The following is a 25,052-nucleotide window of genomic DNA, read 5'->3' on the forward strand; positions in this document are numbered from 1 at the left end:
AATGTAATATATAAAAATGTATTATTGCTGGTGTTCAAAACGCTGGAGTCTGAGTGCAGACGATAGTAAGTTGATGATCACAATTTGCACCACATAGTTTCGCCCTAATCACTAAATTCCTATACACATTTCAACTTAATGTGAAACTATGATTATGCAGCTCATTTGGTTTCAATGGCCAAAACAGAGATTTTGCTCACTGATGAATATGTAAAGTAGTGGATTTATCTGTGCAGAGTAATTTCCTGCCGAGACATTTTCTGGTTATACGAGTAGAACATGTAGTGGGATGATTAGTGTTTGCTTGGACCTTGAAATGGGGTCATGCAGTACAGACTAAGGAACTGTGGCTGAAAGACTTGGGAAGTATTTAGGTGGTTACAGTACATTTATGTGTTTGTCTTTGCTTTTCTGTTTGGTCAGGATTTATTAAAACATGAAATTTTAAATCTAACTTTCAGCTCACATTAGACTAAAGGTGGGTAGAATGTATGTATGTATTAATATATCAGCTGTCGGAAAACATGGTATATAGCTCTAGTGTGGGTTATCCGTCTGCTGCTATTGTGTTGCAGATCATCAGCGTCGATGGGTTTTTATCTCATGCTTTCTCTGAGGCTGTGAAGATGCTGAGTTGTCACTGACAGACCAACCATCTTACACCCTATTATTATAGCGATCAGTAAAGCTTGAGGGAAGGAGATAGTCTGCAAGTATAATCTGCTCCCTGCACACAGATCCTCACATTGAGAGCTTCTAATTTGTGGGATTAAGAGTAGAAACTGCTTGAGATTTAATAGTCTAAGGCAATGCAAATCACATTTATATGACGTTTTGTTTAATTATTAAGGTGCAGGTGCTAATTGCTTTTACTAAAGGTTTTGAGTGTGTTTGTTTATCATCATCAGGAGTGCAGGCTAAGTGTTTGCTATATCTTAGATCACATTACACCCCAGAGTTGCAGCCTGGTGTACTGTACTGCAGAGAGCAAGGCTTCTGAGGTGTTTGTATGCATTTCAACTTGTATACCAATGACTCTGAGGGCCTCGCTAAAGTAAGGCTGTGTAAACATCCCCCATCTGTGCAACACATCTGTCAAACACTGCAACTTTTTTTTACAGACGCAGGTTTTTGCTTTGATATGTGTAAATACAGTTCTTGCTGGAGAGAGTACGTGGGGGTGTGTTTACATGTTTTATTTTTCGGTGTGTTTTTATGCTGTCAGGTGTTGGTGAATGACCTGGTTGAGCCGGTTTCTTACCGTCAGCTTCAACCCACACTCAGCCAAATAGATTTCCCAGTAACCCTGCTCTTTGCAAATGACAGAGTGCAAGGCACTCAAACTTTCATCACTTCTTTGCCTGTTGCCCGCAGCATTCCCACAAAATACTCCAACCTGTTTAGTTCTCTCTTCTCGTAGGCTCAGTTTCATAGTCAAAAGGACATAACCTTTCATCGCATGTTGATCTCAAAGTCATTATGGTCTGAGCGCATGAAGTGTGTATGACCCTGTTGAAACTGAAAGAGAAGAACAAGAAGAAGTACACGCTTTCAATATCACACAGATTTCTATGTCATCATTCCTTTTAGAAAACTCACATATAAGGTTGTCAGCTGTCTTGGTTGCAGTCTGTCAGGAAAAAAAAAATAGTTGAAAACCAGTTTTTCTACAGTCGCTGAAACACTGCTGTGGTCTGTCTGGCAGATAGTGTTAGGTAAACATGTAAACCCTACTTTACTTCCATGGAGCTTTAAAGTATCTAGATTACCTGGACCCAGCATTGTTTACGGTGAATCTGCACCCTTTGAACTACCCAAACACAATGCACAATGCACTCTGCTGCCACCATTATCCACAGCGGCATAAGGATTCTGAAACAAGTGGGGGGAAAGGGTCATTTTTCCTTTCCAGCAGCTCTCTTCTCATACCAGGCCTCCAGCACTGGTGGTCCTAAAGTGAGATTAATGGGGGTCTCCTCCATTTCTCACTGACTTTAATGAGAACAGCCTGAGTGAAAGGACAAAAGGGATGGTTTGCACTTCAACTGATGCAATGGCTTTTATATCAAATTGCTCCTTAGACTAAACTTACAGTAACATGCTTGTTGCTGTTATTTATTGCTGTCCCAATGCTGTAGTTTGGACTGCCGTGTGTAAATAAAAAGAAAAAAGCCTCTGAAGTCAAATCAATGGTACTTTACTTGTTCGTCATTTGAATTACTAAAAGGGTTAAACTGATCTCATATTATTTTCAGCTTAACAGCAAAAAGAATCAGACATGTTGGTGTCACTTTACATTTCAGTCTTGTGTAACACATCAGCAGGCACTGAGATTACTGTGTGTGTGAGTGGGTGGGTGCGTACGTGTATCTGCGCATGAATGCATGTGAAAGCTCTACTCTGCCCAGCGTAACCGTGTCCCTTATTCAACCGTCAATAAATACTGAGCTCATTACATTTAACCTTGCAGCACAGCCTCTGGTGCTTTCTCTCAACATCTATTAAATGTTCTCTCATTCTCCTTCTCACCTACCGATCCTGTGTTTCCTCTTTTGTACCACGCCTTTCTTTTTAAAATGTGTTCTTCGAATGTATTCGAAGGTTGTGGGTTCGATTCCTGGCTCTGCTGGTCTACGTGCTGATGTGCGAGTGGGTGAATGGGAAAATTGTAGTACCAAGCAGTTTTGAATGGTCATCAAGACCAGAAAAGCGATAAATACAGGCCATCATTAATATTAGGTTTTGAAGGTTGAATGATTAGTTGGTTGACAGGCAGAAAAAAATATTGGAGGAGTACATTCTGTAAACATTCCACAAGTTTAACTTCTTAAAATTGGGGTGTCTAGTCTGGTCAAGAGGAAAAAAGCGAGAAAGAAACAACTGTTAAGTAGCAGGTGGGCAATATGAGATTAAAATGATAACACAATATTCCATCATTATATTGCAATAAAGATATAAAATGCAAAAGATATTCAGTAAAAGTGCTATGGAGTGATATATACTTCACAATAATAACATGTTTATGATGCAAGATAAATCTAGTAATATCAAAAACAGCATGCCATGTTTTCATTACTGCTTTACATTTTGCAGCTGATGATTCTGAGGAGGAGTAATAATTAATTACTGCATGCGAAACACAAGGTGCACATTTTGAAGTACGTTGTCTCTGTCTTCCCAGGCACATAACAGTTGTGGGTGGTTCCCCAAGAGTTATATATAATGTTGTTATCTTTGGAAAAGAATAGCAACGTGGGAGAATAAGAACATGTACACTGGAGAAACACAAGGAGAATGCACATGTACAGTATGTACATGAAATAAATGCACACACACACAATCTCAATTTTACCCTACAAAGAGCTGCATACGAGACACATAACAGTTTCTGAAGGGAACATTCAGCATCTCTGTCCCTCAGTCTGAATACTCTCAAACTTAATGCTCTGACTTAACTTTAGAGTGTCACCGCTGTATTCCAGCATTTATTTCTAACCACACTGATTAGTCATGACATTGATGCAGGAAATCTCCTTCAGCAACAAACACGTCTGCTCACTCACACTTACACCCTGACAGTATGTGTGAGCCAGGTGTCTTTGTCAGCCACTGGCTCTGAATCCGGCTTATGCTGCCAACCTTCAAGACAGTGAATAGAAAAGCTCTGGAGTTGCTAAGTGGCCGTGTGTGATTTGAGGAAACACCATGACACAGAAGCAGATTGAATTCGTTTGGAAACAAATCCAACTCCTTATTTATCGCATAATCCCCACAAGTCTCAACTTCATTTTAAGCAAACTGAGGCTAAATTAAAAAGTAATGTTTTACCTGGGGTGTGTGATTTATCGTGCACTTCTGTTGTCAGCAGCAGAAGATTAGTTAGGCTGAAAATGATGCAAACATATAGTGTAAAGAATCAAACTTCCTGATTGTGGTGACAATCCTGGCCTGGATCAATTCATCTGGATAACATTTTTGCACGACATGTTTGTATTTGGCTGGCTTTCAGATTTTACAACACACATTTGGGGATTTGGCCGGTTCATAAGAGCTTGTTAATTGAGGTGCTGACAGATGAGCGTTGCATCAGCACACCCGTTATAGAAGAAAAGTAAAAAGAAAGGAGGATGAGGTAATCATGGGACAGCGGTAAGGAGCTTAGTGAATATAAAACTCTGTGATTTTTTTAAAGGGATTTCTCAATTTGACTTACCTTAGTGTGATCTGGACATTCAGCCTTTTTTTAATCTGGAGTTAAATGTAGTGTTGTTTCATCTCCAAATCTTGGCATATCAACACTTTTTTCTTCTGAAATTGTTTATTCTCGGAGGTTTACTGTAGACAGTTTATGACTGTGAGTGAACTTTCACTTAATTTATCCTGTTTGACTTTGTTGTTGTTGTTGTAGTAGGGAGACATAATCCAAATCTAGCTTGACATAGTTTAGGTTAGTTCATGTTCAGAGGGATTTCCAGTTTGAATCACTCGGGAAACAAGCAAACTCATTTTAGTCACGTAGGGTTTAATGCACTGAAGGTAAACATGTGTTGTTTAGTGATAGTTTCGTGGTCCTTCTTTTCACCTGTGTTCGCCCACATAGGTTTAGCTTTTCCATTGCTGTTGTTTAACAGTCCAGACACGTACAGTCAGATATGACCCTAGCGTGATCCGAGGTAATTGGCTGTCCTTACTCTCTTTTCCTCTCTTTATTAATTCTGCCCATTTAACCTATTGAGCACATCCTTTGTCCTTGGTCTTCTTCCTTTTTCTCACATTCTTACTTTCACTCTTCAGTGTCCTTCTCCTTTCCTGCCCCATCTTTCCCTCCCACTGATGTTGCTTCTCTGCAGGCTCAAACTCATTTCCCATGTATTGCACATTTCCTGCACAGGGTCAATGAGCATTTCACCAGGCATGAAGTAAACTCCTCCATCTCTCAGTGGGGATGTGCAGTGCTAATGTGCGAGTACCTGTTCACTGTGCACGCTGATCAGTGTGGGATGTATCCTGGTCCTCCAGCAGTTCCAGCTTTTAGCTAATTTGAAAGTATGATTATTACAGCAGCTTTTCTGTGGTGCAGTAGGCTCAGTGGATATAGAAAGCATATTTTATTATTAAATAATCACAAAAGTTACTGTGCTGTACATGCATTGTCAGGGCACCAGACAAACTTTTTGCATTAGTTGCATTGGTACTCCTAACTTTTTCATTTAGGTGCACCCAATATTTTAATCATAAATGGTGACAATAAACAAACCTAAGTCTATTGAAAACATGAGAGCAGTTTATCAGGCTTAGTCTAATCCAACAATGCATTCTGCCATTACACTTAAGTGTGCAGCTCTGGGACATTGCCGTTTTTCTTCACCCAAAAGGATAACTCTGACTATGTCTTATACCTCTCTTAATTCTTTATATTCTTTGCTTGGTTTACGTCCTCAATGTTTCTTTCTCCAGCATTCCTTAAAATCACACATGTACGTTTACGTTTTACTATAAATAGTGGATGCTCTTCCAGGCTTATATCAAACTGTAATAGACCCCACACGCACGATTCTTCTTGTTCTTACATTTTACTTTATTAACGCTTGGTGTTTTTTTTACAAGATAATGGATATGTTAGAGAGCAGAGCTTAGTGTGAGGATCAGGAAAGCATAAACACAGTGCACCAGAATAAACTGGGCCCAGCGTGTTACAAATACAGGCACACATCTGGGCTTTTTTCCTCTTTTTTCTCTTTCTCTTTAGACAGCTTTCTCTCCCTTTGTTTACATCTCATGCATCTCTGAGTCCATCAATTTACTGCAGCTTAGAGTTTCAGACGTCAGTCTATGTGGATTTTGGATCTTTGCCCCAGTGACTCTTTGGAAACTGTTTTTCAGCAGCGCACTCTCTTCTTGCTCCTTCCTTGTTCCGTTCTCTCTGTTTTTTCCCTGAAAAAAAGATGCAGAAGTTTTGGACTTCCTTTTATTTGTAAAACTTTTGGAAAAAAGTGCACTTAATGTGTGGAAAATACTTCAATTTGGGCTGTGTTCCCATGACATGACTGAATAATATGTATTGGTGATACATATTTGGCTTTTACTGTACATGCTTTCACAGCACTGCCTTTTGCCAGGTCATCCTTAAGATCTAAGAACATGGCTGTGGTTGACAAGGCTTTTCTTCCTTACGGTTTTAGACTGAGAGCAGTGACCCAGAATCGAAAGTGGCAGCCATAATGAGAGCCGGTCAAACTCTTGAAATTGATGGAAATAGTGAAAGCAGCACCAATGCCTCCTTGTTCACATCTTCTAGGGTAGGATACACCGAAAACAAATAAAGGAAAGATGTGCCATTGTAGTTTTACCACATTAGACCCACGTAAATACAGGCCCAAAAATAGTTTCTACATAACTGTGTGAATGTTTTGCATGTTTTGTATTTTGTTTGCATGTTTGTAACCTTGTCTAGGACCTTGTTTGGAATGGGAGCACTTCTGGCTCCACATCAGAAGGTTGCGTGTTCAAATAACACCAGGGTCAAACATTTTGAAAGGCCTCTTGCGTATGTGGAAAAGTGTTGGACTTTAAAATGGCAGGTGTTCATAGTAATAGTCAGTTATCGTGTTTGCATATTTTGCTGACATTAAGTCATGTTGTCTCACGTTGTCACCGTTGTTTTCCTTTGACCCCCTTCAGCTACGTAGTTGAAGTTATTAATTAGTTAGTTATTATTATTAGTTATTAAGCTGAGAATGCATAAAATGATCAGCAAAAACATGATGGTAAAGTTAATGGTGTAGTTTTTCCTCTGATCTGTGATGTTGCCGAACACTACACCCACAGTGTGTTTGATCGAAGGCTCAAGAAGCACAAAAATATTACTTACCATGATACATGTGCTAAATTTGTATTTTAAGAAGTGGGGCAGTGGGTGGACTGTGATCATTTTTCCAAGGCCTCTTTTTTGGAGGTTAACACACCCGCTGGTCACCACATTTTGAGTATACTGGCTGTTCTGCATCAGCGTCATATTCACATTCTGAACACACAGAGTGTGTCAACTTGTGTTAGAAAGGTAAAGGTTCCCCTTTCCTCCCTATGATGTCCCAGCTGTGTTTTTAAAGTGGCGTTGGAGAACTCTTTACTGTGGAAGAGCCAGTTCTGTGCCCTGCAGTTGTGGTACAGATGTGGGGAGAGTGAAGCACTGTCTCAACATGTGAGACCAATAAGTGGCCACTCCCTTCTGCTGGTCTTTACACTCTCGAGATCTCGATGTCTGCTCTGCATATGTTCTTCTTCCACACACACACACACACACACACGTGTGTGTGTGTGTGTGTGTGTGTGAGAGGATTTCATGGTCACATCACATGCTGCTGCTTCTTCACAAACCATGACCAGCACTCTCCTCACAAGGAGTTGTGCACATTAGAGTTTCGAGATTTAACATGTTCCGTTAGATCATATTACACCCACTACTACCCAGTTTTTTTCTTCTTCAGAATTTAGAAAATTAGATTTAGTTCAGTGCTCGATATCTGATCCATGCCTTTGTTCACACATTGGGTTTTTATTGCAGGCTTATAAAAAGAGAGGATGTAGTGATCAGTATCAGTTTGCCTTAGTCTGATGGTCTCTTCATATTTCATCAGCATTGAAAACCATTAGACATGTTTGTTTTGAAACTTCACATCTCTGTTAATCAGATAATGAAGTGGAATTTGTTGTCATTTCAGATTATTTGACAAACGTATTACAACCTCAGAGGACTGTGATATCACCAAATTATCAGCCCCCAGCCATCTGTCTAGTTAAAAATATACTCCTGGGATCGCCACTTAACAGTCACATGTCAGTGAGAAGACAATAAAATAGATGTCACGTGTCATATGTGCCTGAATGTGTTATGTTGTTTGCAGTATGGATTAATTTGAATGACTGAAATGAGTCGGCTAGGGTATCATGGCTCCATATTGTGAGTTTAGTAGATGTATTGTGTTGATATTATGTCATGATTTGTTCATTGTTTAAGTTTATTTCTTTTATCCTGTCAATATCCAGCTTTCTTCTTATATTTTATACTCACTACTGAACATTTGGTGTTTATACAATCTCACAGATATCTCAACTTTGCATGTCATGTCTGTAAAGTCTATTCCAATTGCTTTAGATATTGTACCACTGTAGTTAAAAAAAGTTATATAAACAGTGCACGACATGTAGCATGTAGTGATGTTTGTTCCATGTTAGATCCTAGGACCCTCCTTCACATGCACAGATACAACAAATTCTAGAAAAACACTGTGACCTCCCTGTGTTTCACATCTGCAGTCTGTGAAAGAGCTGCATGTGTCGTGACATCTCCACTGTGGGTTGTCTGTTGTCTGTGGTGATTCCCACTGTGCTCTGTGCTTCTTTTGGCTCATTTAGAGGTCCCATCTGGAAAGCATAACCCCTGTGCTTATGTAATAACAAACAAAAGTGTGCCGAAATTGTGCTGACTGCTGCCTCTACAAGCAGACGAGAAGTCTTGCAGTGCTCAAACAGTTAAACTGAACCAGCAAGCCTTAACGTGCACAGACTATACTGAATTTCAGCGCCAATTTGGACAGTGCTCCAGTAGCAACTGGCAGAATATGATGCATTTTCTGTGGTACTGTACTTTCTCTTAGTTCTGTCATGATTTATTGGTGTGCTCTCTGCTCTTTTCATTGCCCTCTCTTTTAATTAGTGCAGTGCAGTACCTGTTCAGTATGTGCCTGTTTTTAACGATATCTTTTGCATTTCATATCCAAAAAAACGTCAAAGTCGACACGTCACACACTAGTGCTGTTTCCTGCCAAGTTTAAAACCATCAAGCAAACTAACTGTTTGACAGATATGTGAATTTAGGCAGACAGTCTTTTGCATTTATCGAATGCAAAAGAGGAAATTACACAGAGATGATGAACGGTGGATTATTTAAAGGTCAGTCACCTGTTCCTTCCTGTCAGTCTATGTCCATATGATGCAGACACAGCACATCTGTACCAAATCTGACATTTCTTCTCCCCAGTAAAATACTGAGCAGATGGCCTGAATGGGACTGAGACTAAAATGCCATTTCAGTAACATGACACTCTCACCCTCTGTCAGTGGAAGTGTTTCTGAAACGGACAGATCAAGTCTTCATTAATGGACCTCAAGGCAAATGTGCTTTTGCTTTCATCTGTCCACAGGAGGTCAGAGGTTAAGATCAATAAGGGAAATGTCTCTTGTTAGTTCCAGGCACTTCAGTGTAGCATTTAAAACAGAATAATGACTCTTTCTATCTGCAGCTCTTACTGTGTCAAGTGGAATATGTTGCTAAAACATGCCAATGTGCTATTACTTAGCTTAAAAACAATTGTCTGCAACTCATTTTCTACTTCTTACATGCTTTTTCTCATTGATTCACTTAAATGTTGCTAATTGATTTTGCTGCCAGTCAGCAGCATAACTGCAATCACCCACATTGTTACCATTTGTTAATCAATGCCGGTAAATAGTTTCTATCATCTCACAAGGCTGATATCATGGCTATAAATGAATGTAATATCAATTAATATCATTTTTAAAAGAATTCGCTTATAATAAAATACGAACTCATTTCATGCAACATCACACTCTCCTGTTTTTTCTACATCTGTCATGCCTCTTAATCACTGGCATGTCCTGTTTTAAGTTTTGCTCTTTAATTGGCTTAATGATGTATCATTATGAAAAGCCCTCAATGAGAGCCTCATGTGATAATATCTGTTTTAATTTGCAAGTGAAGCCTTCATCACCGCAGGAGTACCAGCTCACGCTGAGTCATGAGGCAGCATGTCTGGCCTGTGTGGACACACTCTCTCTCACACACACACACACACACACAGACTGCGACCTGCTTTTAAAAAAAATTCAGACCAGATGCTCAGCTTTCCACGTTGTATTTATCAAGAGGAGTCGCAGTCCTGGAGAAACATGGTTCAGTGACTACAAATCCCGCCCTATCTTGAGTAGATCACACAGTGGGAAGTGGATCTCGGTGGTTAATCCAAGAATGCAGCTCGTCCCTGAAGACATGGACAGTCAGGTGTCATGTGTGTAAACAATGGCTGTGCTTTTCCCTTAAAGTATAGTGCCGGTTGGTCATAATATTTTCCCAGCCTAGCACTGTGCTTTTCTCCAAACACTCCAGATAAAAGACAGTAGCCTCTGCAGATATTTGAATGATACCAAGGTCAAGATGCTGCAGGACTGGCAGCATCATGTGTTTGACAGACCAGCTTGATCCCTTACTAGTGTCATCCATGTCCTATAGTGCTACAGGGTGGAGAGTTGACCAAAACAAAAACATGTTTATTTCCCTTTCATATGTGATGGAAAAGCAAGCGTATCCACCTTACTGAACCATTAATCAGGTCGTTGACTTTCTTTGTACATGGTTTTTACCCATTGTGTGGTATTTGTTTACCTTTAGTTCTCCTGGGATTTTATAACAACTGTTCAGTCTAAATGTATTTCAACATAATGATATGTGTGTGGCTATGTAAGCTCTTTAATTGTGTGGAGGTAAGATTGTTCTAAATTGTTCTTAAATAGGGTACATGTTGCAACATAAAAATACATACTGAATTTCTCAGTCGTGTACAATATTATAACAAGTATTTCATGTTTGGTCTAGATAGAAATTTTCTCCAAATGCCTTAAAATGCAATTTGTACACCATCGTTGTTTAAAAAAGCAAAAGCAAAGCAAAACACGCTCAGTAAAGTGAAGATAATTAGGTTCACTTAACTGCTGAGTCACTTCCGATTATGAATGTTGTGCGGTAGGGACTGAATTCAATATAAATGTTGTGTTTATCCCTTAGGGAAAATCCTGAATGATGCTTTTTATTCTTCAGTACAGTATCAGCATCATGCGCTTGAACCACAGATGTGCTCCCTATATGAATGTGTAACAGGCAGGGAGGACTCGTGTTCAGAGCTTCATGTGCTTTGTGTGTTTAGGAAGGTGTCATGTTTCTGGTTAGTGTTGTACTCTGCAGATTGTGGTCATCAGTAAGGTACCTACACACACACAGAGGGAGAGAGGGAGAGAGAGAGAGATAGAAAGAGAGACTTAGTCCACAGCTGTGACATTCTACTAGGAAAGTGTTGTTTTACCCTGAAGACATTCAGTATATTTCGTGAGAGCTAAACTGGAAAATCAATTGCTATGTCCCACAGGCAACAGTTTCCCCAACCCACATGTCTAATGTCAACCAGGACACTTGTTAGTTTGCAAAGGTGTGTTGGGATCAAGATCATAATCAAAGGTCAGAGCAGGATTCCAACACAGTGTTCAGCTCTATTAACCAAACAGGTTCAAACAGTGTGGCTTTTATTAACACACGGTAATTAGGTCTTTGTGAATTAAGTGTCTGTGTTCAAGGGGAATTCTGAATGTATGACAAAGGCCTTTCAATTTGTAGATGTTTAACAAGGAGATGTCGAACAATTGTGACCTTATACATATAATCCATAATCATTCTGTTTGTTAATCAGTCATTAACAATAGCTGTTCATTAGCATGATGGCCTTTATCTGCCTTTGAGTAAAGCATATTCTTCAACTGTGTCATTATGCAGTATGGTGTATGTGTGTGTGTGTGTGTGTACCATTCAGTCTTCCTTTAATTATGCTGATTGATAATATTATGCCTGTGATCGTAATGTTGAATAAGTAAATGTAAGCCACATTTCCCGTGACCTTACAGAGGCAGAAGCCTGCTGCTGTCATATATTTTCTGTTTTGCCTTTTCTTTTACTTTTCAATCACACTTTGGTGAAGATTAGAAGCTAAGTAGTAATGTATTTGTTTGTCTGTGAGTGTGTTTGCGTGTGTGTGTGTGTGTGTAAGGCAGCTGCGACTTGTGTTCATGACTCACTGTAGAAAAAACACACACTACAAATCACAGCTGTGGAATAAAATCTCAACAAATGGGAGTTTGGGACGTTGAACTTCTGTGTTGAGCTGATTTGTGAGTTGTGGGGTGGTCTGTACTCCCAGAGGTCAGAGGTCGTAGGCTAATGGTGATATACAAGTTCTTTGTTCAAACAGTTGATAGTCTTGGCAGTCCTCTCTAAATGACTTTTTGGTATTTATCTGCTTATTTTAACACTATTCTCTCAGAATCAACCTTTTTACTTGAGGAAAACAACCAAATAAAAGCCACAGTAACATACTTTAATAAATTTCGGTTCATTCATTATTCATTATTCATTATCTATACTTCTTATTCATTATTGGTCAAGGGGAGAGCTGAAGCCTGGTATTTTGTGAGAAATACGTCTTTGAAAAGTCAAGTGAACTAAATCAAATTCAGGAGCAGTGAGGTATGAACTATGAATAAAATCATTTGCACTCCTGGCGTGACACACCTTTTTTGGATCTTGGAGGCTGCTCGTGCTTGCACTGTAAAAGCTAGCGTTGTGATCTCTGAACCAGTTCTAGTCACCGATGAAGACCCTAGACTTGAGTTTGACAGAGTTGTAACACACCAGCCGTCACTGCACAATGTGAGACAGAATACAGATTCATTGGCACTGCTACTTGCCTTTTGCTGCATGTACTGCTCTCTGTATGGAGTCGTTTGGATCATCCCTCATAATACACACTAATGTGAAGCACAGGTATTAAAGTATGCAGAAAACCTGCAGTTTTTATAGACTTGTATTTCGTCCTCTAACTGCACTGATTAAATCACAATTTAGTGGTGCCTTGCATACTTATTTCTTTTATTTAGTTTACACAGCAGAGCTTGTTGATGGCATTTTTCTGAGATAAGAGACAAGGACACATTTCACGAGTGCTATAAATTGTTTCTGCTTATAGTTTACTTTGTGGAATCTCTCATTTGAATCATGTCAAATACTTGACATTCTCCAAGGCTAACTCATAACAAATTATATCTGAGAGTTCTCTTCTTCTTCTAAAACCCACAGCTATGACAGGTGTTTAGGCTTTTGTTAATCTGTTCGTCAAGTGATACTTACTAAGTCTGTTTATATGAGTAGCTTCCACTGAAAATGACTGAATAACCACACTGAGACTTGACAGTGGTTAAAAGTATTTGACCCTGACGTGATTTGAACACGCAACCTTCTGATCTGGAGTCAGACGCGCTACCGTTGCGCCACAAGGTCTTCTGTCAGTCTGCATTTTGGCCACAGTCATTGCCACAGCAACACTTGCAGGAGCTAAGGCTGCAGATGCACAGGTTCGCCTTTTCTCTCACACACATCCTTTTTTTTTTTCTACCACCCTCTTCCATTTGCCTTAAGGGCCCCAGTCTTTGTGTGGTCCCTTTGTCAGAAATTGACAACCCACACAGATACAAAGACAGAGATAATGATGTGAAGACAATCATTGTCTGGGCTCATGTCACAAGTGTGCATGTGTGACACACATAACAATTACCTGTCTCTCTTCCTCTCACTCTCTACACTGCATCTGATAAAGCAGATACCTGATCTGACCTGGGTGCTGGTATGTCATGTCACTCATTCACTCATGTCACTCGTTCGGTGTGTGAATGAATGACTAAAGCTCACATGCTACTTAGCTAAACAGGTCATTGGGGCAGGAGCCAAAAGACCAGTGGACAATACTCACTGGCACACCCTGTGTATTTGCTTATATTTACTGTTTGTCTTTAAACCTGCAGACTTTACAAGTGTCAACAATGCAGGGGCTATGTTGCCAGTTACCTTCACCAAAGTTATGTTTGGATCATCCCTCATAATACACACTAATGTGAAGCACAGGTATTAAAGTATGCAGAAAACCTGCAGTTTTTATAGACTTGTATTTCGTCCTCTAACTGCACTGATTAAATCACAATTTAGTGGTGCCTTGCATACTTATTTCTTTTATTTAGTTTACACAGCAGAGCTTGTTGATGGCATTTTTCTGAGATAAGAGACAAGGACACATTTCACGAGTGCTATAAATTGTTTCTGCTTATAGTTTACTTTGTGGAATCTCTCATTTGAATCATGTCAAATACTTGACATTCTCCAAGGCTAACTCATAACAAATTATATCTGAGAGTTCTCTTCTTCTTCTAAAACCCACAGCTATGACAGGTGTTTAGGCTTTTGTTAATCTGTTCGTCAAGTGATACTTACTAAGTCTGTTTATATGAGTAGCTTCCACTGAAAATGACTGAATAACCACACTGAGACTTGACAGTGGTTAAAAGTATTTGACCCTGACGTGATTTGAACACGCAACCTTCTGATCTGGAGTCAGACGCGCTACCGTTGCGCCACAAGGTCTTCTGTCAGTCTGCATTTTGGCCACAGTCATTGCCACAGCAACACTTGCAGGAGCTAAGGCTGCAGATGCACAGGTTCGCCTTTTCTCTCACACACATCCTTTTTTTTTTTCTACCACCCTCTTCCATTTGCCTTAAGGGCCCCAGTCTTTGTGTGGTCCCTTTGTCAGAAATTGACAACCCACACAGATACAAAGACAGAGATAATGATGTGAAGACAATCATTGTCTGGGCTCATGTCACAAGTGTGCATGTGTGACACACATAACAATTACCTGTCTCTCTTCCTCTCACTCTCTACACTGCATCTGATAAAGCAGATACCTGATCTGACCTGGGTGCTGGTATGTCATGTCACTCATTCACTCATGTCACTCGTTCGGTGTGTGAATGAATGACTAAAGCTCACATGCTACTTAGCTAAACAGGTCATTGGGGCAGGAGCCAAAAGACCAGTGGACAATACTCACTGGCACACCCTGTGTATTTGCTTATATTTACTGTTTGTCTTTAAACCTGCAGACTTTACAAGTGTCAACAATGCAGGGGCTATGTTGCCAGTTACCTTCACCAAAGTTATTCAATTTAATTTTAAATGCTCCTTTGATGCACTGGCTACATTTAATTTCATGATATAATTCGGGGCTGGGCAATAATTAAGTATTGAGCTATCATTTTCTTCACTATCAGTATCAGGTGGAGTGGCTCAGTGATTAAGACCGGTACCCTGTCTGCAGAAGACCTTATGGTCAAAATGGTCGCGAGTTCGACCCCACCCCTGGCTGATTGTACTTAATTCCATTGTAAATCGCTTTGGATTAAATTGTCTGCTAAATGACATGTAATGTAGTATAACAGAGGTTCAATATTGACGTAATGTTCATATACTATGCAAATACAAATCAACACATACTATAAAATATTTGACTCCAAATTAGAGAATTATTTTTACTAGTGTGTGTTGTTTTTTTCGTCCATAAGATTTAGAAATTTTAAAACCAAATTTTAACTGGTTTAACATATATGTGTATATATATATATATATATATATATATATATATATATGTATATATATATATATGTGTGTATATATATATATATATATGTATATATATATATATATGTATATACATATACACACAATAATAAAGTGTTGGCCTCAGTTGCTGTTGTTCTGGAGTTGCACATTGTTCCACTGTCTTGACAAATTTCCCCTGACCTGAGAATGAAACTTATACTTAAGCACAAGGATGAGAACCTACACTTCACGAGACGCTGATGTAACATTAGAGTGTTGATCCTTCGCAGGTGTAGAGTCGTTTCTACTGTTTCTTTTCGTAAACCTTCCTGTTTGCAAGACGAGTTTCTGTGTTGTAGACAGATACTGTACATGTTCTCATGCTTTACTTTTCCCCGAACCCCAGACAGACTATAGTTCCCACTGTTAATCAAAGCTGCAAATGACATTCTTGACAGATCTGTTTAGTTCCTGTGGTGTTTGTCCCTTTGTCAATGAAATAATAGTGCGCAGGCTTGTGCTCTAATTATAGACAACAAAGGATATGAAGAGCAAGACATTATCAAGTAATGGAAAACCCTGTCTCTCTAAACCATGCTATACCAGGTATGGCATTTGATTATGCATGAGCAGTCATATGGATGTGTTCTGTTGAGAATATCTAAGTATGAAACCAGGTTTCTGGCTAAAATATGTAGCTTTAGTACAGAAATGTGTCAGTCTTTTGTCACTGAAATTATTATATAAACGGCAATTTAAATTAACCAGATCAGATAGCATCATTCAACATAATTGTTCAAGTGTAAACACCTGTAGCACATGTCTGCAGGATTGGAGACAAAGATGAATGATTCTACTAATACTGTAACATGACCAGCAGCAACATCTCCCTAGGAGGTCTTATTTACCCTCACAAATACCAGGGAAACGTGTGTGTGTGTGTATCAGGTAAGACTTGAGTAGTTACAACAAAGTATTCAGATGTGATCCCAAAAACACACACCATTCACAGTCACTATGGAATTCTCCACTAATACACTTTAAAGTGGGAATTCTTGAATATTGCTATTGGTTTGCGGGAAGCAGAAGCAAAGTACCATTGATATAAGGCTTAGACATCATTTTAACTAAGTCTAAAGAGAATTTTTTTTTCCAAATCAAATACTGTCCTTCCATAACAAGTGTGTTTCTGGGATTAAGCTTTGCGGCTGAGCTTCTTCTCTTGGAATTATATTCGTTTCTTGTAATCGTCTGGGAAACAAGTCTAGCTGAAGATGCCAAACAGGCAAGTTAAAATATTCCCCCCCCCTCCCATGTAACACGGAAGGTCAGTTTGTAGTTTGTGATGACTTTCAGAGACAGTACATTTATGCAGTGTCTGTCTTTTGGGCTGTAAGTATGTATAGTCGTGATATCAGTGTTGTTGTTTTTTTTTTATAGGTTGGACTGCTTCCCTATCAAACTACATATCAACATAACACATTACAGATGACACACATTGTATCTTTCTGTCATGACTTCAAAGTCTTATATTAGTCTCTCATTTGCTCAAAATAACTAAGAACAGTACATTTGTCTTTTTGAGACAACACATGCGTCTCTGTTTCCCTGTCTTATGGGAATGCCCCTGATGAACTTGCCATCTTCTCCCTCTTACTAACCTCAGAAGGAAGGAAAATACCACAAAGCTATTCCCTTCATTAGTTGGACCATTTTGCCTGGTGAACCACAATGGAGTTCAGTACAACAGAGCTGTGCATGAAGGCATTTAGCCACAGACCTGAAGACAGCTCATTTTGGAGGAAAAAAAACATGAAGAGAAAGGGAAACGGAGTAAGAACAGTAATACCCCCTTCTCACTGGTCAAAATACCGGTTTAATCCCAGATTTAAATGGGTTTTTCAACACAACACACTCTAACACACATTCATCTTGTAACTATAAATACAATTTATTTGAAATTCGTGAACCACTATAACATTATCGCTGAGGGCTATGGTGTTGTTTTTTCTTCCCACATATTTTGTTTCCATTACGTCCAATGCCTGTCACAGTTCATGCATGGATGACTAAGGGTTAAAAAAAAACTGTATAGCTCGACAAGTATATGCTGTTGTAAAATAATGAAAAAAGTGACCAGAGGGTCAAATACTGTATGTGCTGACGTGAACATTCATCCTTCATCGTTTTATGGAGTCATATTACAGATATTGTTCACAGATTATGAGTGTATAGTTTGCAAATGAGCTTGTGTTCAATTATAATTTGTAGTTCATTCAAAGTGAATAACTTGCAGTGTAACAGTGGTTGGAATCTTTCACAAGATCATAACACAAGCTCTTTGGAGGCAGAGACAACAATCACAACCCTGAGGCTGGATTCAAGCAGCAGCAGTACAGACACTTTGTTTACTGACAGCATGGTCACCTGGGTGAAGGTGGTCATTCCAAGCTGCTGTGTTTAGCAAATAAGGCATAAATATCCTGACCCAAGGGACACGTACACTGGCTTCAGGCTGCACTGCCTAATGTAGAAAAAATATATAACTCCTATAGCCAGTGAATGTACATAATTAAACCAATATATGTTGTTGTAGCCTACCAGTATTTGTTAACTTTTTTTATTTGTTTTATTTGTTTACTTTAAGTAAATACAGTATGCGTGCATGTTCATGTTCTTACTTTGTGCCGTTAGTCACAACTGTTTTACCAATATTTAGTGTATGACTAATTTTTAAATTTGACTGTGACAGATACCTGCTCATATGAGAATGATAACAAATTAGAGGCGTGTATGTATTGTTATTACAAATGTAACCCTGTTTTGTTTTTTTGCTCAAACAGACTTTCTTTTTTCGTTTCTTGGCCTCTTCTGAAAGTATCTGCTTTGGTTTCATTGGCTCTGATCATGGTGTTCTCCTTGTTTATATACTGTGCGCTGTAAAAATGATAGTGATCATTCATCATATTAACAGGAGGGCTGGGTAACGAACTTCGGTTCTTTTATGGTACCGAAACATGCCTTGTTTTTCGGTCCTAAGTTTCGGTACCTACGGAGTTAATCACGTGATCAAGATCTGATAATGCTGCCGGTGATTGGCTGTAACGTTACACGTGGTTGCGGCGTGCAGGAAGAATACAATGCGGTTACGCCCACAGACCGGGTTCACGTGTATCTGCGTTAACTACATCTAAGTGCGTTGTGACTCGTGACGAAGGGGCTAAAAATGCCACCGAGGTCGAAAGTGTGGCTCCATTTCAACAAAAGTAATACTAATATTTGTAAAACAGATATCGACACTAAGGTCGGCAACACGACAAATTTAACGAAGCACCCGAACGCGCAAGGCATCAACAAGAGTTGCTCAGTACTTGAACGTAAGAAGAGCGGAGCGCAGCCATCCACCTGCTGTGGACGTTACAGAGCCAGAGCGGCTTGATTTAAAATCCCCACCCGACTCCGCTTCATCCATGACGAGTACAGCAAGTACTGACGGCGGCGCTGTGTCGGGGATTTCAACAGGTGAGTGTACGTGTTGTATGTTTGTTTACTTAAGTTAACGTTACTGCAGCGTAATATGTGCTATATCTTTCACGCTAACTTATGTGCTATATCTTAACGCTAATTTATGTTCTATATCTTAACGCTAATTTATGTTCTATATCTTAAGGCTAACTTATGTGCTATATATTAACGCTAATTAATGTGCTATATCTTAACGCTAACTTATGTGCTATATCTTAACGCTAACTTATGTGCTATATCGTAACGCTAACTTATGTGCTATATCTTAACGCTAATGTATGTTCTATATCTTAACGCTAATTAATGTGCTATATCTTAACGCTAACTTATGTGCTATATCTTAACGCTCACTTATGTGCTATATCTTAACGCTCACTTATGTGCTATATCGTAACGCTAACTTATGTGCTATATCTTAACGCTAACTTATGTGCTATATCTTAACGCTAATTTATGTGCTATATCGTAACGCTAACTAATGTGCTATATCTTAACGCTAACTTATGTGCTATATTTTAACGCTAACTTAAGATATTAGTGTGTAGTTTTATGTTATGGCTATATAGCTAATTAAATAGAAACGCTAACTAAATATAGACAGTAACTGATAAAGCTTAGCCTTTTAAAATCTATTGCATCGGCTGTTAAACAGGTCACTGTTATGTTTGTCTTGTCCTCACAGTGACCTCTGAACCTGATGTGAGGAGGAGGAGGACAAGGCCAGTTCACACTGACAGAAAAAGGGAAAATGAGTGAAGAAAAACAAAGACACAAGACAGTCACAACTTTGATGTTTAAGGTTTGCAGCCCTTTTCTACAGTGGAGGCTCCATGGTGGAGGTGAGTAAGCTGTTGACCTGTTATAAGCCTAGGTTATCTCAGCCTAGATTATTGTTTTTGAGTAATAATAATACAACCACATTATTGTTATGTTTTGTGTTCTAATGTAAATAGGGAGATGATAAGACATTGAGTTTACCTCTGTAAGTTTCTGTGAGATCCTTTGTGAAAATGACTTGTTTGCAATTGTTCTTTTTGCACTGAAAATAATTTGTAGTCAATTTTTTTATGTAAAAAAACTGCATTGAGTGTAAAAATGCCAAAACTGAAAAATAAAAACTAAGGATGGATTTGTACCATAATGTGTAATGTAATTTTCTTTTTTAGAAATGATATTGTAAAACTGGTATCGAAAAAAGTATTGATCGGTATCGAAATGAAGGTATCGGTATTGAACATTTTTGATTGATGCCCACCCTAATTAACAATCACTCCAACAGTACAATAATTATATGGATTTTTGTTAAGGTCAAAATGTTGTACTGTATTACTTTAATGTGTTGAAGGAGGAGGGGCACTCTTTTTACACTGCTGTCTGACCTGGCCATCATACTGTTATATTTAGTCTTATACAGATGTGGATAAAGGGAAAGGGTGAGAGAATGGGACTATTTATTGGTGACTATCAAATGTGCAGGACTATTTGGTTATGGGGGATTTACAACATGCCCTACATTCACCTAATACATGAAGCTGCTTTGCACATCTAAGTGTTTTCTCCTGAAACTGTACTTCCCGACAAATATGTAGTGTAATAAGTCCAAAAACATCTACTTGTGTTTGGTTAAATTTGACATCTGTGCTGTACTTCTTTCCAGTGGAACAAAGAGAGAAATTGGACTTGATTAAACTCAGTTGGACAAATCTGTTTCCTCTGTTCACTCCCCCGTGAACAAAGACTTGAGCCATATGCTCATTTTGCAAACCATCCAGCAGGGGATTAAAATATTTCAGAACTGTTATGATGTTGTAAATCCATAGCCATGTCAGAGCCTCTGTGCACCAGTTGGCTGGATCATTACCTGAACCACATAGTGACTGGATCAGCTGATTCCCAAGGACACAAGCGGCTCATTCCTTTTGCCTGGCATGCCATGAAACGCGATGTAGGATTTACCCACACACGGTTGCTGGACTTATCAGTGCAAATAAAGATTATTTCATCAATGTGCTAATACTCTGCCTTTTTCTTTTACCCTTTTCAGGACCTTAACTACTGGGTCCACGTCCACAGGTTAGAACATGGAGATGGAGGCATTTTGGACCTGGATGACATGCTGTGTGACGTGGTGGATGACAAAGATAGGGTGAGTCAAAGTGTGTGTGTGTGTGTATATAAAAACTGAACGTTTCATAGCCAGTAGTCAAAATTTAGGGTTACGGTTCTGCAGGTGGACCATAACTTTTTCATTTTCAGTGTTGTACTTTAGAGGCCAAAGTTCACAAGTTATTTTGACTGTTTATGGAATAAATAATTATTAGGTATGGGGACACTCATCACTTGTTATATAGTTATATGTGTGAGAGAGAGTTTATTTTCTTACTTTTTTAATTCTTGTTTTCTGGACTTTTCCCTTTTACTTTTTCCTTGTGCAAAATGTATTCGATTGTGTTAGAACTGCATAAAAATCTGGCAGCACTACAGAGAGCTTCACTGACATGTGCTCGTGATTACGCTTGGGTGCCTTTGCTATCTCACAGTAACATTTAACAATACCAAACAGTAAGCTGTTCTGGGTTTAATCATCTTAACCTGTTGGCAGTTCTCCATCGCTTTTAAAAACCTGTGGAAAGTGAAAGGATGATAAACTGTAGTCTGCTGTGTTACATTTAAAGTTCCACTTTGATGTGTGTGTTTCTAAATTTGCCAGCATAAGTGTGTGTGTGTGTGTGTGGGTAAAACTTTCTTGGTGGTAGCATGATGCCACACTGCCCACCCCTCCCTCTAGACCAGCTGTAAATGATTACCCACACTGCATCTCTTCCCATGGGAATAGTGCTGACTACACCTGAGTCACTTGGTCTTTTGCTTTAATGTTTCGCCAGATGATGAGCTGTAGCCCCTCTTAGTGTCCTTGTGAGTGAGCAGTGCTTTAAATCATTATATTTAACAGTTGAATCAAGTGACGGTGGGTGAAGCCGAGCTGTGTGCTATTTACCACACTGAATGACTGCATTGTTGCTCACTTAAAATAAAAAAAATGGTGTTTGTCATCTACTATTGCACACTGTAGTGAATCAGCATAGGTTTTGACATGAAGGATTTATCAATGTTAGTTTCATCACTTCAAAGTTAATGTACTGTCATGGATTTGTATCTATTGTAGGGCTGTCAATTGTTTATGCCTTAATGACGATTCATTGAAGAAGTTCTTAGCAGTGTATATTGATTGAGTGTTTGTGTGTGTGTGTATGTGTGTGTTTGTGCTTGTGGAGTCAGTTGTAGAGCGAACAAGAGTGAGTGGTGCAGTTGAGTATGTTTGAGTATGAGAAGCTGGCGATACTATGTGTACTATACTGACTGAAGGTGAAGCAATGAAGTACAACAGCAAAAGTAGCAGTGTTTGTACTACCTCACACGACTCATGGTAATCTTGGAATTCTGTGTCACGGTTTGTTCTGAATTTTGGAGTTGAATTTGACTTGAGGTGGCGTTGCAGTAGGAAATTCTGACTTCCGAGTATAGCAGTCCTCGCTAGTAAACGTAAGGGTGTTAGTCCCAAGTAGCTACATCTCCGGCCGTGGAGAAATGAACACTTCCTGAACACTGTCCTGAAGCAAAAGCAGTCCAAGCTGAACAATACATGACACACTGATCATCAGCTGTTATTGTCACTCTCTCTGAGTAAGCAGCTCCAACACGCCATGCACATGAACATGGAGCGTGAGACAGTAAACACAATTAATGTGATTAAAAACAAATGTGTTACAGTTGACATATAATTCATTGTGACTCGCGCATTAATGCTGACACCCCTAATTTATTGGCAATTTTCTCTGCATCTCTGAGGTTGTGATGATGTGTCAGTGTAATGCCATGAACTCTGAAAATGTATCCTGTCTCATGCCGAACAGCAGATTCAGGCATTTTCTGAGCACTCGACCTGCCTGACTGATAACTGAAGATGCTCTGTGGTTGCATGAATGAAATTCTGTTTGAGAGAGGACGAGTATGTGTGTCTCTGCATCCCCGCACCTCATCATGACTATGGTTTGGTAGGTGCCATGGTTACGCACCAGGTGGGGATCAGTGGTGGGAGCAGCTGTTTTGCACCTGCTGTCTGAAACACTTTATCTCACCCTTTTCGCTTTCATTTCAGCTCATTATATTTTCCCCCATCCTGTCTCCTCATCCATTGACTGTGATGATTCTAAAGAAAGAAACAACTCTCATTTTCATTGTTTTAATTCATACTAATGCTGTGAATACCTGTCCCCTGATGGTTGCTTGGGCTTATTACAGTTTCTCTTACGAGAATATTTCCAACCATCCGTTGTTTATGGCTTTATCCTCCACATGAGGGTTGCAGATGCAGGATACACTCTGGACAGTTTGCCAGTTCATCTCAGGGCCAACATATAGAGATCATTCACTCACTTACATGGATGGTCAATTTAGACTGTCCAATTAACCTAATAACAAATATGCATGTTTTTGGACTGTGGGAGGAAGCCGGATTAACCTGGACAGAACCCACATGAACATGCAAACTTTATGCAGAAAGACCCTTTGTCGAAATTGATGTCCCAGAGTCCTGTAGAATATATCTGTATATTAGTTGATTACTCACTTCCCCAATACATAAATAAATAAATAAATCCCAAACAGGAATAGTTTGGTACCACACTGACCTACTGCTGAAAGTGGGTTGGTACAGCTAACTTTGCACTAGTGGAACAAATAAATGCCCATGTGCATGACTTCATCATAGTGTTTTAATTTGTGTATATAGTTATAGCAGTTAATCCAGTCAGACCAGTTCTTTACCTCAGTTACCGCCTCCATCCCTGTTGTACTGTCTAATCTACTAACAGACACTGACACACAGGCAGGGACATAGCCCAACCACTCAGGCCTGACGTGATAGATCTGCAGAAAGTTGTGGTTATGTTTCAGGATTGCAGGATGCTCAGGATTTTTTTTTTTAACTGTTTGGCGTAGTCACTGTTGAGCCTGGTGTTGATGTGATCAGTTGGGGCAGATCACTCTGCATTCAAATGAACATTGTTGTGATTACCATTTCCAGTGAGACACCCCAGCTGTGATGAATACGTGACAAGAACAGTGTAGTGCTGTTAAAGTAAAGCTGTTAAAGTCCCCCAAAACACAATGACCTCAACATGATATTGTGGAACAAGTTGTGACATCAATATCTTATCTCTAATTCAAGTTGACTGACCAGACGGTTAACAGAGCTGACCTGTTCCAAAAGTTTTCAGCTCCCTGTGTTTGCGCCTGTTTTATAGCTGTCATGTGGCTTTTTTCCCCCTGTACATACAAGGAAGGTGGGTAGTAAATTGGACTGCAGTTGAGATTATTACTGTAACACTAGTCTAAATAGCTTGAGATGGACGCTTAAGGTGGATAACAAATTCAAAAATGTCAATGTTATTGAAACAAATGTAGTTATCTTAACTCAATGTTAAACCGTTTTATAAACAAATGCAATTCTTAGCATCAAGGTTAAGTAAACCATTAAATATTTAACTCATCAAAATGTTGCAGCACTGGATATAGTACAACTGAAATACAAGACTTGCATTGTATTTTATATCTGATTATTAGTATAAATATCAGTCTAATTCATTGTTTCGGAAAATATTCATCAAGCTGTCCATTTATCTAACAGACTGCTCTCACTTGTGATGCTCATCATTACCACTGATACTACAATAAACAGGTTGTGTGTTCTTTACACAAATGATCTCATTGTGTGTCACTGCAAGTACAAGGAAAAGAACAAGGAAAAGAAAACATTGAGGATTTAGTAAACTACTGTTGTCTCTTGGCAAGTTTAATGTTTCAGGTTGGTCGTCTATTGTAAGGTGTGTGTGTGTGTGTGTGTGTGTGTGTGTGTGTTAGATTTGTCATGCTGTGATTCATATGCAGTCATAGCGCTGCATGCTGCAGCCTGTCTGTCTCTGCTTCACAGATTTCACATTGTTGATATATAACCTCTTTATATGAGAAGTGTGAGAGTGTGTATTTGACGCATTTGGGTTGACTTTTGTGTTGCTCAAATTATAATGTTGCTATTCTTTCGGGAAGTTGAAGTATGTCTGCATTTTGTATTTATTTCAGTGGACAGCGGGTGTCATATTTGCTCAGATATTATTTTCTTGGAGATTCAGCACACACT

At 39.2% G+C, this 25,052-nt stretch overlaps 1 protein-coding gene and 2 non-coding genes across 6 annotated transcripts in view; 1 reads left to right on the forward strand and 2 right to left on the reverse strand.

Moving 5' to 3' along the window:
- The window catches only part of LOC131462458 (partitioning defective 3 homolog), a 325,725-nt gene that overhangs the window by 17,899 nt on the left and 282,774 nt on the right, over positions 1–25,052 (forward strand). For 3 of the 4 annotated variants that reach the window (XM_058633698.1, XM_058633714.1, XM_058633708.1), the window contains exon 2: positions 20,898–20,999. In XM_058633698.1, the coding sequence (XP_058489681.1) occupies positions 20,898–20,999 (102 nt within the window). Of the gene's footprint in view, positions 1–18,550; positions 18,851–19,535; positions 19,693–20,897; positions 21,000–25,052 lie in introns of those variants that run through there. The other variant, XM_058633723.1, reaches the window with a different exon arrangement.
- trnaw-cca (transfer RNA tryptophan (anticodon CCA)) lies at positions 13,106–13,177 on the reverse strand. The gene has a single exon. It is a non-coding gene; the product is annotated as a tRNA-Trp (tRNA).
- Positions 14,240–14,311, reverse strand: trnaw-cca (transfer RNA tryptophan (anticodon CCA)). The gene has a single exon. It is a non-coding gene; the product is annotated as a tRNA-Trp (tRNA).

This window comes from Solea solea, chromosome 1 (assembly GCF_958295425.1).
Source record: "Solea solea chromosome 1, fSolSol10.1, whole genome shotgun sequence".
NCBI lineage: Eukaryota > Metazoa > Chordata > Actinopteri > Pleuronectiformes > Soleidae > Solea > Solea solea.